Here is a 15,874-nt window from a genome sequence, read left to right as displayed (position 1 = left end):
AGGTTCTGAGGGTGCTGCCTGGGGAAGCGAGCATAGAAGCCAGACTTCTGTGTTTACAAGTGACAGAAGAGCGGTAACAGTGAATATGGCCAACCCGGGGCCTATATAAAAGGTAGGGGCCTGGAGCTGCAGCTCCAATAGCCCCTACATTAATCTGGCCCTGAGGAGGAGGACGAGGTAGCCAACACTGCTTCTTTTCAAAAATTTTAAATGAGGGTACACCCCAAAAGAGTGAGAAAGAGCAAAAATGGAACAATGGGTGGGTAAGGTCGGTATCCATTGCTATTCTGCATAAGGTACGGAAAAGTCCCGTGGGATCCATGCCTGGTTCATTTTAATGAACGTGAGCTTGTCCACATTGTCTCTGGACAGGCGGCTACGCTTGTCTGTTATAACGCCCCCAGCCGTGCTAAATACCCGTTCAGATAATACACTGGCTGCAGGGCACGCCAGCACCTCCAAGGCGTAAAGGGCAAGCTCAGGCCATGTGCCCAATTTGGAGACCCAGAAGTTGAAGGGGGCAGACCCGTCATTCACTACATGTAGGCGTGTGCACACATACTGCTCCACCATGTTGGTAAAATGCTGCCTCCTGCTAAGACGTTCCATCTGAGCTGCTGGTGCTGCTGTTTGTTGTGGCGTGCTGACAAAGCTTTTCCACATTTCGGCCATGCTAACCCTGCCTTCTGAGGTGCTGGCGGTGCCCTGGTTGCGTTGGCGACCTCCTCCTCCTCCTCCTCTGCCTTGTGCTTCCACTGTGGCCTCGCTGTCAGATGGGAATGCCAGCAGCATGGCGTCTACCAGCGTGCGCTTGTACTCGCGCATCTTGCGATCGCGCTCCAGTGAGTGAATTAAGGACGGTACGTTGTCCTTGTAACGGGGATCCAGCAGCGTGGCCACCCAGTAATCAGCACAAGTTAGAATGTGGGCAACTCGGCGGTCGTTGTGGAGACACTGCAGCATGTAATCGCTCATGTGTGCCAGGCTGCCCAGAGGCGACGAAAGGCTGTCCTCTGTGGGAGGTGTATCGTCCGTGTCCTCTGTATCCCCCCAGCCACGCACCAGTGATGGCCATGAGCTGGCCTGGGTGCCACCCTGCTGTGAACATGGTTCCATCTCCTCCTCCAGCTCCTCCTCCTCCTCATCCTCCTCATCCTCCAGAACTGTGCCCCTGCTGGACAATTGCGTCCCTGGCGTTTGCGTGTGCAGGAACCCACCCTCGGAGCCCCTTGCGAATGACTGCCCTGAAAGCCTTGGAAATGTTACCTCTTCATCCTCCTCCTCCTCCTCATCCTGTGCCACATCCTCTTCCATCATCGCCCGAATTGTTTTTTCAAGGAGGCATAGAAGTGGGATAGTTAAGCTGAGAACGGCGTCATTGCCACTGGCCATGTTGGTGGAGTACTCAAAACAGCGCAACAAGGCACACAGGTCTCGCATGGAGGCCCAGTTAAATTAAATAGCGGAATAGAAAATATGATCCAAAAAAAGTGTATGTATATCACACGTACACAACCACACTGGGCCCCAATTACTATTGTTTGTACCCCTAAAAGGCTAGATGAGGAGTAGGGGGAGTATGGAACAGGCAGCACCCTCAAACCTTCAGAAGTATGAGATGAACCCCAACAACTTGGAAAGGTGGATCTCTCTCACACGTACCGACACAGACTATCCCGCAATTCAATTGATCCTCAAAGGTTTTTATTGAATAGCGGAATAGGAAATATGATCAAAAAAAGTGTATGTATCTCGCACGTACACAACCACACTAGGCCCCAATTACTATTGTTTGTACCCCTAAAAGGCTAGATGAGGAGTAGGGGGGGTATGGAACAGGCAGCACCCTCAAACCTTCAGAAGTATGAGATGAACCCCAACAACTTGGAAAGGTGGATCTCTCTCACACGTACCGACACAGACTATCCCGCAATTCAATTGATCCTCAAAGGTTTTTATTGAATAGCGGAATAGGAAATATGATCAAAAAAAGTGTATGTATCTCGCACGTACACAACCACACTAGGCCCCAATTACTATTGTTTGTACCCCTAAAAGGCTAGATGAGGAGTAGGGGGAGTATGGAACAGGCAGCACCCTCAAACCTTCAGAAGTATGAGATGAACCCCAACAACTTGGAAAGGTGGATCTCTCTCACACGTACCAACACAGACTATCCCCCAATTTAACTGATCCCCAAAGGTTTTTGATTAAATAGCGGAATAGAAAATATGATCCCAAAAAAGTGTATGTATATCACACGTACACAACCACACTAGGCCCCAATTACTATTGTTTGTACCCCTAAAAGGCTAGGAGTAGGGGGAGTATGGAACAGGCAGCACCCTCAAACCTTCAGAAGTATGAGATGAACCCCAACAACTTGGAAAGGTGGATCTCTCTCACACGTACCAACACAGACTATCCCCCAATTTAACTGATCCCCAGAGGTTTTTGATTAAATAGCGGAATAGAAAATATGATCCCAAAAAAGTGTATGTATATCACACGTACACAACCACACTAGGCCCCAATTACTATTGTTTGTACCCCTAAAAGGCTAGGAGTAGGGGGAGTATGGAACAGGCAGCACCCTCAAACCTTCAGAAGTATGAGATGAACCCCAACAACTTGGAAAGGTGGATCTCTCTCACACGTACCAACACAGACTATCCCCCAATTTAACTGATCCCCAAAGGTTTTTGATTAAATAGCGGAATAGAAAATATGATCCCAAAAAAGTGTATGTATATCACACGTACACAACCACACTAGGCCCCAATTACTATTGTTTGTACCCCTAAAAGGCTAGGAGTAGGGGGAGTATGAAACAGGCAGCACCCTCAAACCTTCAGAAGTATGAGATGAACCCCAACAACTTGGAAAGGTGGATCTCTCTCACACGTACCAACACAGACTATCCCCCAATTTAACTGATCCCCAAAGGTTTTTGATTAAATAGCGGAATAGAAAATATGATCCCAAAAAAGTGTATGTATATCACACGTACACAACCACACTAGGCCCCAATTACTATTGTTTGTACCCCTAAAAGGCTAGGAGTAGGGGGAGTATGGAACAGGCAGCACCCTCAAACCTTCAGAAGTATGAGATGAACCCCAACAACTTGGAAAGGTGGATCTCTCTCACACGTACCAACACAGACTATCCCCCAATTTAACTGATCCCCAAAGGTTTTTGATTAAATAGCGGAATAGAAAATATGATCCCAAAAAAGTGTATGTATATCACACGTACACAACCACACTAGGCCCCAATTACTATTGTTTGTACCCCTAAAAGTCTAGATGAGGAGTAGGGGGAGTATGGAACAGGCAGCACCCTCAAACCTTCAGAAGTATGAGATTGTGTTCACTGTACCCCACAAAGATTGAGTTCACTGCACCCCACAATGATTGTGTTCACTGCACCCCACAAAGATTGTGTTCACTGCACCTCACAAAGATTGTGTTCACTGTACCCCCCAAAGATTGTGTTCACTGCACCCCACAAAGATTCTGTTCACTGTACCCCACAAAGATTGTGTTCACTGCACCCCAAAAAGATTGTGTTCACTGCACCCCAAAAAGGATGTTGTTCACTGCACCCCAAAAAGGATGTTGTTCACTCCACCCCAAAAAGATTGTGTTCACTGCACCCCACAAAGATTGTGTTCACTGCACCCCAAAAAGATTGTGTTCACTGCACCCCAAAAATGATTTTGTTCACTGCACCCCAAAAAGGATTTTGTTCACTGCACCCCAAAAAGGATGTTGTTCACTCCACCCCAAAAAGATTGTGTTCACTGCACCCCAAAAAGATTGTGTTCACTGCACCCCACAAAGGATTTTGTTCACTGCACCCCAAAAAGATTGTGTTCACTGCACCCCAAAAAGGATGTTGTTCACTGCACCCCAAAAAGGATTTTGTTCACTGCACCCCAAAAAGATTGTGTTCACTGCACCCCACAAAGGATTTTGTTCACTGCACCCCACAAAGATTGTGTTCACTGCACACCAAAAAGGATTGTGTTCACTGCACCCCAAAAAGATTTTGTTCACTGCACCCCAAAAAGATTGTGTTCACTGCAGCCCAAAAAGATTGTGTTCACTGCAGCCCAAAAAGATTGTGTTCACTGCAGCTCACACACAGAAAAATGGATGTGGATCACTGACACCTGCCTATCTCCAATCCCACACCACACAGCAATATCGATTGTAGTTTGTAGAACACAGTTTCCCTAAAATTCAGCAGACTCTGTCCCTAACAGGATTGAGAAGAGATCGTAGATCAGGATTGAGTGCAGACCCCACCCCCCACACAGCAATATCGATTGTAGTTTGTAGAAGACACTGACCCTATAATTCAGCAGACTCTATCCCTAAAATGCCTACAACTCGCCCTGCCTAAACACTCCGACCTGTCCCTCAATTCTATCCGGACACAAATGGTTTTTTCCTGCCTATCTTTCCCTAATCAGCAGCCAGCACGTTGATGTGTGCTCTGTCCCTGAATCTAAGCAGCATAATGACGCCGCTGCGGCTGCCTCGAACTTATAAAGACTTGGTCACATGCTTCAGACGGCCAATCACAGCTACTGAGACATTTGCAGGCATGGCTGGGATGGCTTAAGGCACACCAGTTAAACGATTGTTGATTGGCTGTTGAAAGCCCGCCATGAAAAGAGCGCCAAAGCATGCAAAACCCGGAAATAAAACGACCGAACACGGATTTTTACCCGAACATACAGTAAAGTGTCCGTGTCCGTGTTCGGGTACAAAAAATCCAATTATTCGGTACGAACACGAATAATACAGTCCGTGTTCGCTCAACACTACTCTTAAGCTAATATCAGTCCAATGCAGTGATTAAAGTGCAGGGTGCCACAAAATTAAGTGATATCTTCCAGTGCAATCTACAGGTGAGGTTTACACTTTCAAACACAGCAAAGTGAGTGTGTCCCGGTGAGCTCGCAATCCAACACTGAGTGCAGTGGCCGCTCACCTCCACAACACTCAAAAAGAGCATTAGGTATAGTTATCCAAGCTCCTCTCAATCTTCCGACATATGCTTATTGTCCTCCAGCTGTTATGGGTTAAGTGGTTTAGAGTCGGTCCACGCAGGTATCTCTTAATCCCACTGTCTAGTACCTGTAATGGTTTGTATTGATGGTGACTACAGTGAAGTTTTTCCTTCCCTCCAGGAACTCCGCTCTAACAGAGGGGGGCTGCACTTTCCTGCCTCCCCCACAATGCACTGCTCTGCCAGGTTGCTGTAGGACTTTCCCCCTTGAGGACAAGTGAACCCTGGTCTTACATTCTACATTCTAATAAAGTATTAGAAGCTACACACCTCACTGAAACATGTGCAAATTCCCTGATATCAGATCCGTACACAGCTTGCCATACTAGTAGCAGAACATCATTTTCTCAAACTAAAATTTGCTGCCAGAGCCTATAAAGCTATAAGGACTGCAGAACCCCTCCGTCCCTCATAGTCTATGGCTCGGTTACAGAAAAGTAAGCTAACCTACTCAGCATGTTGCCCGTCATAGAGGTAAGTGGGCGGCACGGCGGGGGCTCGTTCTGAGGTAAGTATTTCATAATGAGCTAGTGTGCGATGCACACTAGCTCATTATGTGTTTCTCTTGCAGGTTGTAAAAAAAAAAAAAATGTGGGGTTTACAACCTCTTTAAGTACAAAATAATTGAATGGTGGCACGGGATCTATCTGAATGGTTCAAATAATGTTATAAGAGCCTCTAAATTTACCATCAGGAAACACAGGACTTCTCCGAATCTGTCCTTCCTTCAGTCAGCTCCGCTTTTGCAATTTCTTTTCAGCCCTGATGAAGGGGGCATTTTAGACACACAAAATACATTGGTGCTTGTTACAACATAAATAAAGTGGAAACTGTTATTCAAAAGATACCTTAATTTTTTAATGTGGCACTCTATGTATTTCTACTAATATGGCCTTATTGTAAGGGAGTAGTAGAGATCTGCAAAGGCTCATTTTGGATGAGATTCAGCTGACCAGATGGTGCTCACAGGCTCATGTTTATCACATTGCTCACAAACAATGGTTTTCCAATTGTTATGTATATGTAATGTGTGTGTGTGTGTGTGTGTGTGTGTATATATATATATATATATATATATATATATATATACATACACACACACACACTATATTTTCAAAAGTATTGGGACTTTACATGCACATGAACTTGAATGGCATCCCAGTCTTAGTCTGTAGGGTTCAACATTGAGAGGGCCCATTCCTTTGCAGCTATACCAGCTTCAAAGCTTCTGGGAAGGCTGTCCACAAGGTTTAGGAGTGTGTCTATGGGAATGTTTGACCATTCTTCCAGAAGCGCATTTGCAAAGTCAGGCACTGATGTTGGATGAGAATGCCTGGCTTGCAGTCTCCACTCAAATACATCCCAAAGGTGTTCTATCGGGTTACGGACTCTATGCAGGCCAGTAAAGTTCCTCTACCCCCAAACTCGCTCATCCATGCCTTTAAGGACCTTGGTTTGTTCACTGGTCCAAATCAGTTGGTGGAGGGGGGATTGTGATGTGGGGTTGTTTTTCAGGAGTTGGGATTGGCCCCTTAATTCCAGCTCTTAAGAAATCAGCATTCCAAGACATTTTGGACAATTCCATGCTCCAAACTTAGTGGGAACAGTTTGGGGGTGGCCCCTTCCTGTTCAAACCTGATTGCTCACCAGTGCACAAAGCAAGATCCATAAAGACAAAGATGAGCGAGATTGGGGTAGAGGAACTTGATTTGCCTGCACAAAGTCCTGACCTTAACCAGATAGAACACCTTTGAGATGAATTAGAGCAGAAACTGGGAGCTGGGCCTTCTCTCCAACATCAGTGCCTGATGTCACAAATCCCTTTCTGGAAGAATGGTCAAACATTCCCATAGACACACTCCTAAAGCCTGTGGACAGCCTTCCCAGAAGAGTTGAAGCTTTTTTTTAGCTGCAAAGGGTGGGCCAACTCAATACTGAACCCTACGGACTAAGATGTTGGATGGGATGGTTGGGATGCCATTAAAGTTCATGTGCGTGTAAAGGCAGGTGCCCCAATACTTTTGACAACATAGTGTGCGTGTATATATGTATGTGTATATATATATATATATATATATATATATATATATATATATATATATATATATATATATACATACCTACATACATACAGTGCCTTGCAAAAGTATTCAGCCCCCTTGACCTTTGCGACCTTTTGCCACATTTCAGGCTTTAAACATAAAGATATAAAACTGTAATTTTTTGTGAAGAATCAACAACAAGTGGAACAACATTTATTGGATATATCAAACTTTTTTAACAAATAAAAAACTGAAAAATTGGGCGTGCAAAATTATTCAGCCCCTTTACTTTCAGTGCAGCAAACTCTCTCCAGAAGTTCAGTGAGGATCTCTGAATGATCCAATGTTCACCTAAATGACCAATGATGATAAATAGAATCCACCTGTGTGTAATCAAGTCTCCGTATAAATGCACCTGCACTGTGATAGTCTCAGAGGTCCGTTTAAAGCGCAGAGAGCATCATGAAGAACAAGGAACACACCAGGCAGGTCCGAGATACTGTTGTGGAGAAGTTTAAAGCCGGATTTGGATACAAAAAGATTTCCCAAGCTTTAAACATCCCAAGGAGCACTGCGCAAGCGTTAATATTGAAATGGAAGGAGTATCAGACCACTGCAAATCTACGAAGACCTGGCCGTCCCTCTAAACTTTCAGCTCATACAAGGAGAAGACTGATCAGAGATGCAGCCAAGAGTCCCATGATCACTCTGGATGAACTGCAGAGATCTACAGCTGAGGTGGGAGATTCTGTCCATAGGACAACAAGCAATCATATAATGCACAAATCTGGCCTTTATGGAAGAGTGGCAAGAAGAAAGCCATTTCTTAAAGATATCCATAAAAAGTGTTGTTTAAAGTTTGCCACAAGCCACCTGGGAGACACACCAAACATGTGGAAGAAGGTGCTCTGGTCAGATGAAACCACAATTGAACTTTTTGGCAACAATGCAAAACGTTATGTTTGGCGTAAAAGCAACACAGCTCATCACCCTAAACACACCATCCCCACTGTCAAACATGGTGGTGGCAGCATCATGGTTTGGGCCTGCTTTTCTTCAGCAGGGACAGGGAAGATGGTTAAAATTGATAGGAAGATGGATGGAGCCAAATACAGGACCATTCTGGAAGAAAACCTGATGGAGTCTGCAAAAGACCTGAGACTGGGACAGAGATTTGCCTTCCAACAAGACAATGATCCAAAACATAAAGCAATATCCACAATGGAATGGTTCATAAATAAACATATCCAGGTTTTAGAATGGCCAAGTCAAAGTCCAGACCTGAATCCAATCGAGAATTTGTGGAAAGAACTGAAAATGCTGTTCACAAACGCTCTCCATCCAACCTCACTGAGCTCGAGCTGTTTTGCAAGGAGGAATGGGCAAAAATTTCAGTCTCTCGATGTGCAAAACTGATAGAGACATACCCCAAGCGACTTACAGCTGTAATCGCAGCAAAAGGTATTAACTTAAGGGGGCTGAATAATTTTGCATGCCCAATTTTTCAGTTTTTTATTTGTTAAAATAGTTTGAAATATCCAATAAATTTTGTTCCACTTCATGATTGTGTCCCGCTTGTTGATTCTTCAAAAAAAATTACAGTTTTATATCTTTATGTTTGAAGCCTAAAATGTGGCAAAAGGTTGCAAAGTTCAAGGGGGCCGAATACTTTCGCAAGGCACTGTACATACGTACGTACGTACATACATACAGTATAAAAGGTATACATAGTTTTACTGATTTGGTTGTCTACTGCACTTCTCTTCCTGAGACAAAAGTTGAAAGTCCAAAGGTGATCAGCACATCTCATGCCAATACTGAGGTTGATGGGACTTTTGGTTTGATTTGAATTTGCATATCAACAGACATTTTAATACAGGATGCCATGTATGCAGACAGATAAAGCATGAATAAACTAGTTTACAAAGCCATAAACTGTTTAGAAGTCAATGCAAATTAAAACTTCATGCCAATGAAAATGCTGCATATGCTCAATCAAAACACTTCTTAATATAACTCTTATTAGATATAAGAGTTATAGATCTGCCTAATGGCACATGTGTTTTGAATAAATATACCCTTTACTAGGTACTTTACATAAGGTGTCCCCTGATAAAGCGAGCGTGGTCCTTGACCAGGCTGTATTGCTTGCTTTAAATACATAAATGAGATAACTACCTGAGCAAAATGACAACATTAATGTCATTAAAGGCACTTTTCATTTACATATTTCAACTCCTAATAGTTTCTTTTTAGGGCAATAGTTTATTTTTTGATAACTTTTGTACAGTTTTGATTAGAAAAAAAAATGAAACACAACTAGAAGTTAAAAAAAATCTCCATATTTGGGCAAAACCCCTTAAGGGGAACACATGTCCACATTAGTTTAGTTTCTAAATCTTGCAATCACCCTAAAACATGTTGGCTACTCAGCACTATGAACTCTAAATGTATCTGTGATCAAGGTTAAGCTGCCTGACTTGTGTCATTGATGTTCATCTTTCTAACAGAGTTGTGTGCTTGTTATATTACCCACTTCTGGACCGGAAGGTTTTGCCTCCTTAATGACCATTTTATGTGATTCAGCACTGTGTTATTTTAACTGACAATTGCACTGTACCCAAATAAAATTGATGTCCTTTTTTCCCACAAATAGAGCTTCTTTTGGTGGTATTTGATCACCTCTGCAATTTTTATTTTTTTGCGCTATAAACCAAAAACAAGAGAGCGACAATTCTGAAATAGAAACAACATTTTTTACTTTCTGCTATATAACATTCCCAATAAAAAAAAAAAAATAAAAATCACATTTTTTCATCATTTTAGGCCAATTTGTATTCTGCTACATATTTTTGGTAAAAAAAATCCCAATAAGCGTATATTGATTGGTTTGCGCAAAAGTTATTCCGTCTATAAATCAGGGGAAATATTTATGTCATTTTTATTTATTTATTAGTTTTTACTAGTAATGGTAGCGATCAGTGATTTTTAGTGGGACTGCGACACTGCGGCGGACAGATCGGACCCCTAACTGACATTTTTGAAACTTTTCGGGGGACCAGTGACATTATTACAGTAATCAGTGCTAAAGATATTGACTGTTACTGTACTAATGACACTGGCAGGGAAGGGGTTAACACCAGGGGCGATCAAAGTGTTAAATGTGTCCCTAGGAGGTGTTTTCTAACTGTGGGGGATGGGCTTGCTGCATGAACACAGAGACCTATGTCACTAAATAAGAAGAACACAGGATCCCTGTGTTCATCACTGACAGAACAGCGGTCTGCTGTGTTTACAATGGCAGACCGCCGTTCTGTCTCCACGGGGAGCGATCGCGGCTGCCCAGTGACCATCGCAGCCGCTGGACCTGCTGATTGGCTCCCCCTGTAGCCAAGTGGCGCATGCACACCCCCACTTGCGGTCCGAGACAGAGCAGACCTGCTGCAGTATATGTACTGCTGGCAGTCGGCAATGGTTAAAGTAATAATAAACCCGGAAACCAAAAATGTAATATATTGTAGTTTACCATTCATTAGATGTGGTGGCTCCATCACTTTTCTTTTCTTAGGCTTTTTCCCTCTTTTGTTCTCACCGGGTGATCTGGTCAGTAAGACATCTGAGACACAACTCTAGAGGAATGAGAATACAAAGAATGAGAATACACTAATTAAAGCCAAACTCCAGATAACACTAAATTATAAGCAGTTTCAGCAAAACATGATTTTTTTCCTTTTGGGATAAAGGTTTTACACAAATAAATAAAAGCTGATAATTTTAACCACCCATTCCAATGGTTTGTCCCGTCCATGTAAACTGATAGAGTCTGCTAGAGAGCTTGAGATTTTCAAAAACAGACTAGCTGGCTGAATCACCAGATAAAAACAGAAGAAAGAAAGCCTAAAAACAGAAAACAAATGCAGCTATTACATCTAAGAATCTGTAAGCTGAAATATGATAAATGTTTGCTTTTGAGTTTAATACTGCTTTAACGTTTAAATTCAACAATGGAAACTGGCAAGATTTTCAAACCCTACCCAAAAGCATGAGATATCCAGATAAATACAGCTTAAAATTACTTTTTATTGTATTCATTAACTTATTTATTAATAAGTCTTCATCCTTTAGTACATCTGTCATACATTTGTATCATCTGTCACACCTGATCTTCTGCAACTGGTGGCAACCAAACTGTTACCAACCTTTCCTTTGTATTTTTTTTATCTGCCATTTTGTCTTGTTCTTCGCTGTTATCAAGCACTGTAATGATTTTTTGCTTCTAGGTGGGACGTGATCCTATAAATCTTTCTTTTGTGGTGGAACAGGACATTGAAGTCAAGGACCTGAAACCAGCCACAGTAAAAGTTTATGACTATTATGAGACGGGTAAGAGCATTCCCAAGTTACGTCACCATTATCATTCTCATGACAGCTTTTTTTTAAAAAAATAATAAGCCAATAAGCAAAACCAGGAAGACATTTTCCTACATCTCTTGAAGTTCGTTTTTAGCTGGAGGGTGGTGGAATAATCCTGGTGTGAAATCACTCCTTCTGTATATCACATCTTCATTACTGATTGGATTATGTTATGTATCATGTGTATGCCTTTGATGGCAGTTTAATGTTCTTCTTTTACTCATTTTACCCTCCAGATGAACAAGCAGTGGCAGAATACAACCATCCCTGCAACACGGGTAAGGATGTCAAATTTGTTTATTTTAAATTAGATGGGTAAAAATTTTTAAAGGTAATTAATGAGAGATGACTTGAATCCTTGTCTTGTCTGCTAATCAATATCTATGGTGAATACAGACTCATGCTTATCATCCTGCTTAGCGTTAGATTCCAGCTCCAGCCCAAACCTTCTTTTTATTTTTTTCAGTTTCTAATAGACAGTGACCGTTTTTATAAAGTTTTGTGATTGTACTACTGAGAATTTGCCTTGGCTAATCGCCATATGACATCCAGATTAGAAATGAACAGGACACAGACAGTCTAAGGCTGGATACACACTATCCAACTTTTGTGGTTAGATTTCCTTCAGATTTACCTTTTCTATGTAGTACAAGGGCCAGATTGCATACAAATTGAAAGTGTTTAGGTTTGACCTCATATTATATGGTTTTTGGTAAGTCTAAAGGAAAAAGTCTTCAGAAAATCTTATAGTGTGTATGGCCCTTTAGGCTGGGCTCGACAAACCCCAGGCGCCAGTTCGCCATGGTGACCAGAAACCACCGCTAGCCCACTCACTGCAACTCCCTATGCCCCCAACATGCAGCTCAGGGCACCGACAGCCAATCCCTCTCTCCCCCCCCCCACCTAAAGTCTGTGGTTTCCCCCGGAGGCATGCAGTAGTCTGAAGTCCAGCTGTGAGTGACAGGGGAGCAGGGGGAGCCGGTCTCCTTTTCTCAGGCAGCTGCTGTCCCATCCTCCTCCCCAATGCCCGCACAAGGTTCAAGGATGAATGGATTCTCTCTTCTGCTGCCCGTGATCAGACGTCGGTGAAGGGTGAGGTGGAGGGGGACCCGGCACCCTGTGTAGCCTCCACCTGATAGAATGGGTGGACTGCGAGTACTCCTAGCGGGAGCGGGAGGTATTCTGGTGGAGGATGGAGCAGGGGAGCTTCCTTGGCTGTGTGTTCCTGTGTCAATGCTGTGACACACCGGGCCGGCACTCCTTGGAAAGTTTACGGTGTGCTGTGAGGTGGAGTAGGGGAGATAAGGCAGGAGGATATGCTTTAGAAGAATCCTTCTATGTCCCCTGATAAAGCTCTCTGTACCATAAACAATTACCACTCCTAATGTAAAGCTGGGCTCCATTATTTCATGGTGACCAGAAACCCACAAGAGCAATGAATAGAGTCATCCCAGGGGACACACATGTAGGCAGAAAGTGGCTGCAAAGAGACAACAGAAGATCAGAAATGCTGAGATAAATCTTTCATCCTTTTTTGTATTTTATTTAAAGTGTCACTAAGGCTTAATTTAAATGTGCAGTTGGGTGGTAAAAATGTGCAGTAGAGAAATGTTTTTGCCACCCACTAACGGCCACCCTTAAGATTCAATAGGCAGAAGATGAGGGTGTTTTACATGCCACAGTCACAATGCAATCGGCATAATAAGGAGTTTTTAATGTCATTATTTCTGGCCAGCCTATAACCCTAGAGATAATGGCGTTACATTTGAGTGATTGACTGAATGCTCTGCTGTAAGTAAGTTAGGGGGCGCAGATTACTTGTCTTGCCCCAGGTGCTGGCAGCACACCCTATGCTAGAAAAAAAATGGTTCCTATATTTTTTAGCTGGCTCATAGATTCAAAGCAAATTTGTCAAGTCCTGGACTAAGGGCTTCTCAAGACTTGTGGTTGGGGGCATTAAAATGTATTGCTGAGCCCCTCAACTCTAAAGGCATAGAATGGGGGTTGTACAGCAGTTGCAATGCTTTGCTTCGTGCCCACACTAAAAACTATCACTCTTCCAGGGTTCTTTCATAGGTGTTCATCATCCATCTCCTGTATGCCCCCACCCCCTTCCCCTTTTTTTTCCCTCCTCTTTTTCTGTTTTTTCTTCTCAAAATTTTCATGATTCTCCTTCTTTTGTGCTGCCTCTTACAATGTTCTTTCTTCTGGTTGGTACCTCATTGGGTTTTAGAGGGGATCTTCTTAGTTGACATCTGATTGTAGCTACAGAAAGCCCTCTATGGTACTTCCGAGATCCGTGCTGTTCTCACTTTATCTAGTTCGTACTAACATACAGTATCTAGCATGTAATTTGCTAAGCTATGGATAAGTGATTTTTATATATTTTTGGCTAGTTTGATATTGCTTTCCATGGCCTCACTATGTATTACTTTAACTTTCAGTAATGGAGGTACTTGTTCTTCTCTGATGTATTTGTACTTATTGTTTTGCTATGATTTCTGTTTTTTTTGGGGGTTTTCCTGAGGTACAGCAGTTTGGATGCAAGTTTAAACGTAGCCTAATAATAACTGGACAGGGAATCTAACCCTTTCTCGTGTTGTTAGAAAAAAAAGTGTTTTGCTGCAGTCTGTGTCCTTTCCCATCCATCATTTCCTGTCCTAATGGGGACAGAGATTGAAGAAAAAAAGAAAATGAAAAAGTTTCTAGCCCCTTTTTTTAGTATTTCCAAAATTTTAAGTTGCAACAGGGAAAATCCAAAACTACCCTTGTCTAGGGTACCATTAAAAAGCAGAAATGCTTAATTTATCCCTCACGCCACTTGTCTTCAATGGTCTGTCAGTTCTGCTGTTGAAATTTTCCCCCTTATTAGCAAAAATTATGCTTCTGAATTCCATTTTGGTTATTTGTTTTAATTTTTTACATCTATGTTCTGAATATGCACTGTAGAATGCCCCTATGGGCTACAAGAGCTGGAGATGTTTTTATATACCATCCAGAGATAAGTGTCTGGCTTAATTTATATTTAATCTGCTTTATTGAGTTTTCAAAGTTTTTACAGGAAAACAGAACAATAGAGAAAGTGTATATCACAAAGGATTCCCATTCCACCATTGGTACATTACCAGAAATACAAAGAAAGTAATGGTGCACTTAGTAAAAAAAAAAGAAAAAAATCACACATTCCAGAACAAATAGGGAATGTATACAAAACTCTCTCAACCACTCAATAGAGCGGGCACACAGGTGCTATTACAATACTTCAAAAGCCATAGAAATGCAACATAGAAACTGTATGAAACCAAATAAATAAACAGCAGCTACCAATATCATGGGCGGCGCAAGTAACAACATCAACATCTATGTAGCTATTGCTATGCGGTGAATAGTAGATTGGCAGATGATATCAACTAAGCCAGTACGTAGAGGTCCTATCTGGCTTAATGTAAGACTTTCTGTTGGGCCCTTTCACACAGACTGTCCTAACAGGTCTCCTTTTCAGTTTTTCAGGTGGACTTGTTCGGACCTTTCAGTCTCCTCTATGTAGGGGCGAGTGTTAGCTGACACAATCCACCAAAAACAGACGGACGGTGGTCCTATTTTCCATTTGTCCGGCGCATTGAATAGAAATGGACAGGTGGTCCATTTCCATCTGATTTCTCAATAGAGGAGAGTGGGACCGTATCCACTCTGCACAGTGAATGGACACAGACCTGTCATCTACCTGCTTAGCGGGAATCAGCAGGGAGCACAAAGCAAGGTCCATAAAGACATGGATGAGCGAGTTTGGGGTGGAGGAACTTGACTGACCTGCACAGTCCTGACTTCAACCCAATAGAACACCTTTGGGATGAATTAGAGTGGAGACTGCAACTCAGGACTTCTCGTTCAACCTCAGTGCCTTACCTCACAAATGCGCTTCTGAAAGAATGGTCAAACATTCCCATAGACACACTCCTAAACCTTATGGATGGCCTTTCCAGAAGAGTTGAAGCTGTTATAGCTGCAAAGGGTGGGCCAACTCAATATTGAACCCTACAACTAAGGTTGGGATGCTATTAAAGTTCATGTACTTGTAAAGGCTGGTGTCCCAATACTTTTAGCAATATAGTGTATATTTCAAGGCACGAGCTTTTAAATATAAATCAGTTTATTTTTTAGACTTATTCAGATACACACAAGTACATCAAATAACATGAAGTGAACGACAAATTTGGGGCAAGAACAGAGCCAGATCATCCACAAGGCAACCTGAGCAGGAGCCTGAGGCCTGGGGTTTGCCCAAATAGATGCCAAGGGGTCCAATTACAACTTTCATGCTTCTACAGAAGATAAGC

General features: G+C 42.6%; 1 protein-coding gene across 1 annotated transcript in view; it reads left to right on the top strand.

Annotated features, from left to right (window-relative positions):
* LOC309564229 (alpha-1-inhibitor 3-like) overlaps nt 1-15,874 on the top strand; it is a 102,337-nt gene that overhangs the window by 82,509 nt on the left and 3,954 nt on the right. The window contains exons 12-13 of the mRNA XM_082268856.1: nt 11,405-11,507; nt 11,774-11,815. Of these exons, the coding sequence (XP_082124982.1) occupies nt 11,405-11,507; nt 11,774-11,815 (145 nt within the window). The remainder of the gene's footprint in view (nt 1-11,404; nt 11,508-11,773; nt 11,816-15,874) is intronic.

Source organism: Pelophylax lessonae (genome assembly GCF_965119305.1).
Source record: "Pelophylax lessonae genome assembly, chromosome: 9".
Lineage (NCBI taxonomy): Eukaryota > Metazoa > Chordata > Amphibia > Anura > Ranidae > Pelophylax > Pelophylax lessonae.
The sequence above is the reverse complement of the archived record's forward strand: the minus strand, read 5'-3'. Positions and strand labels throughout refer to the sequence as shown.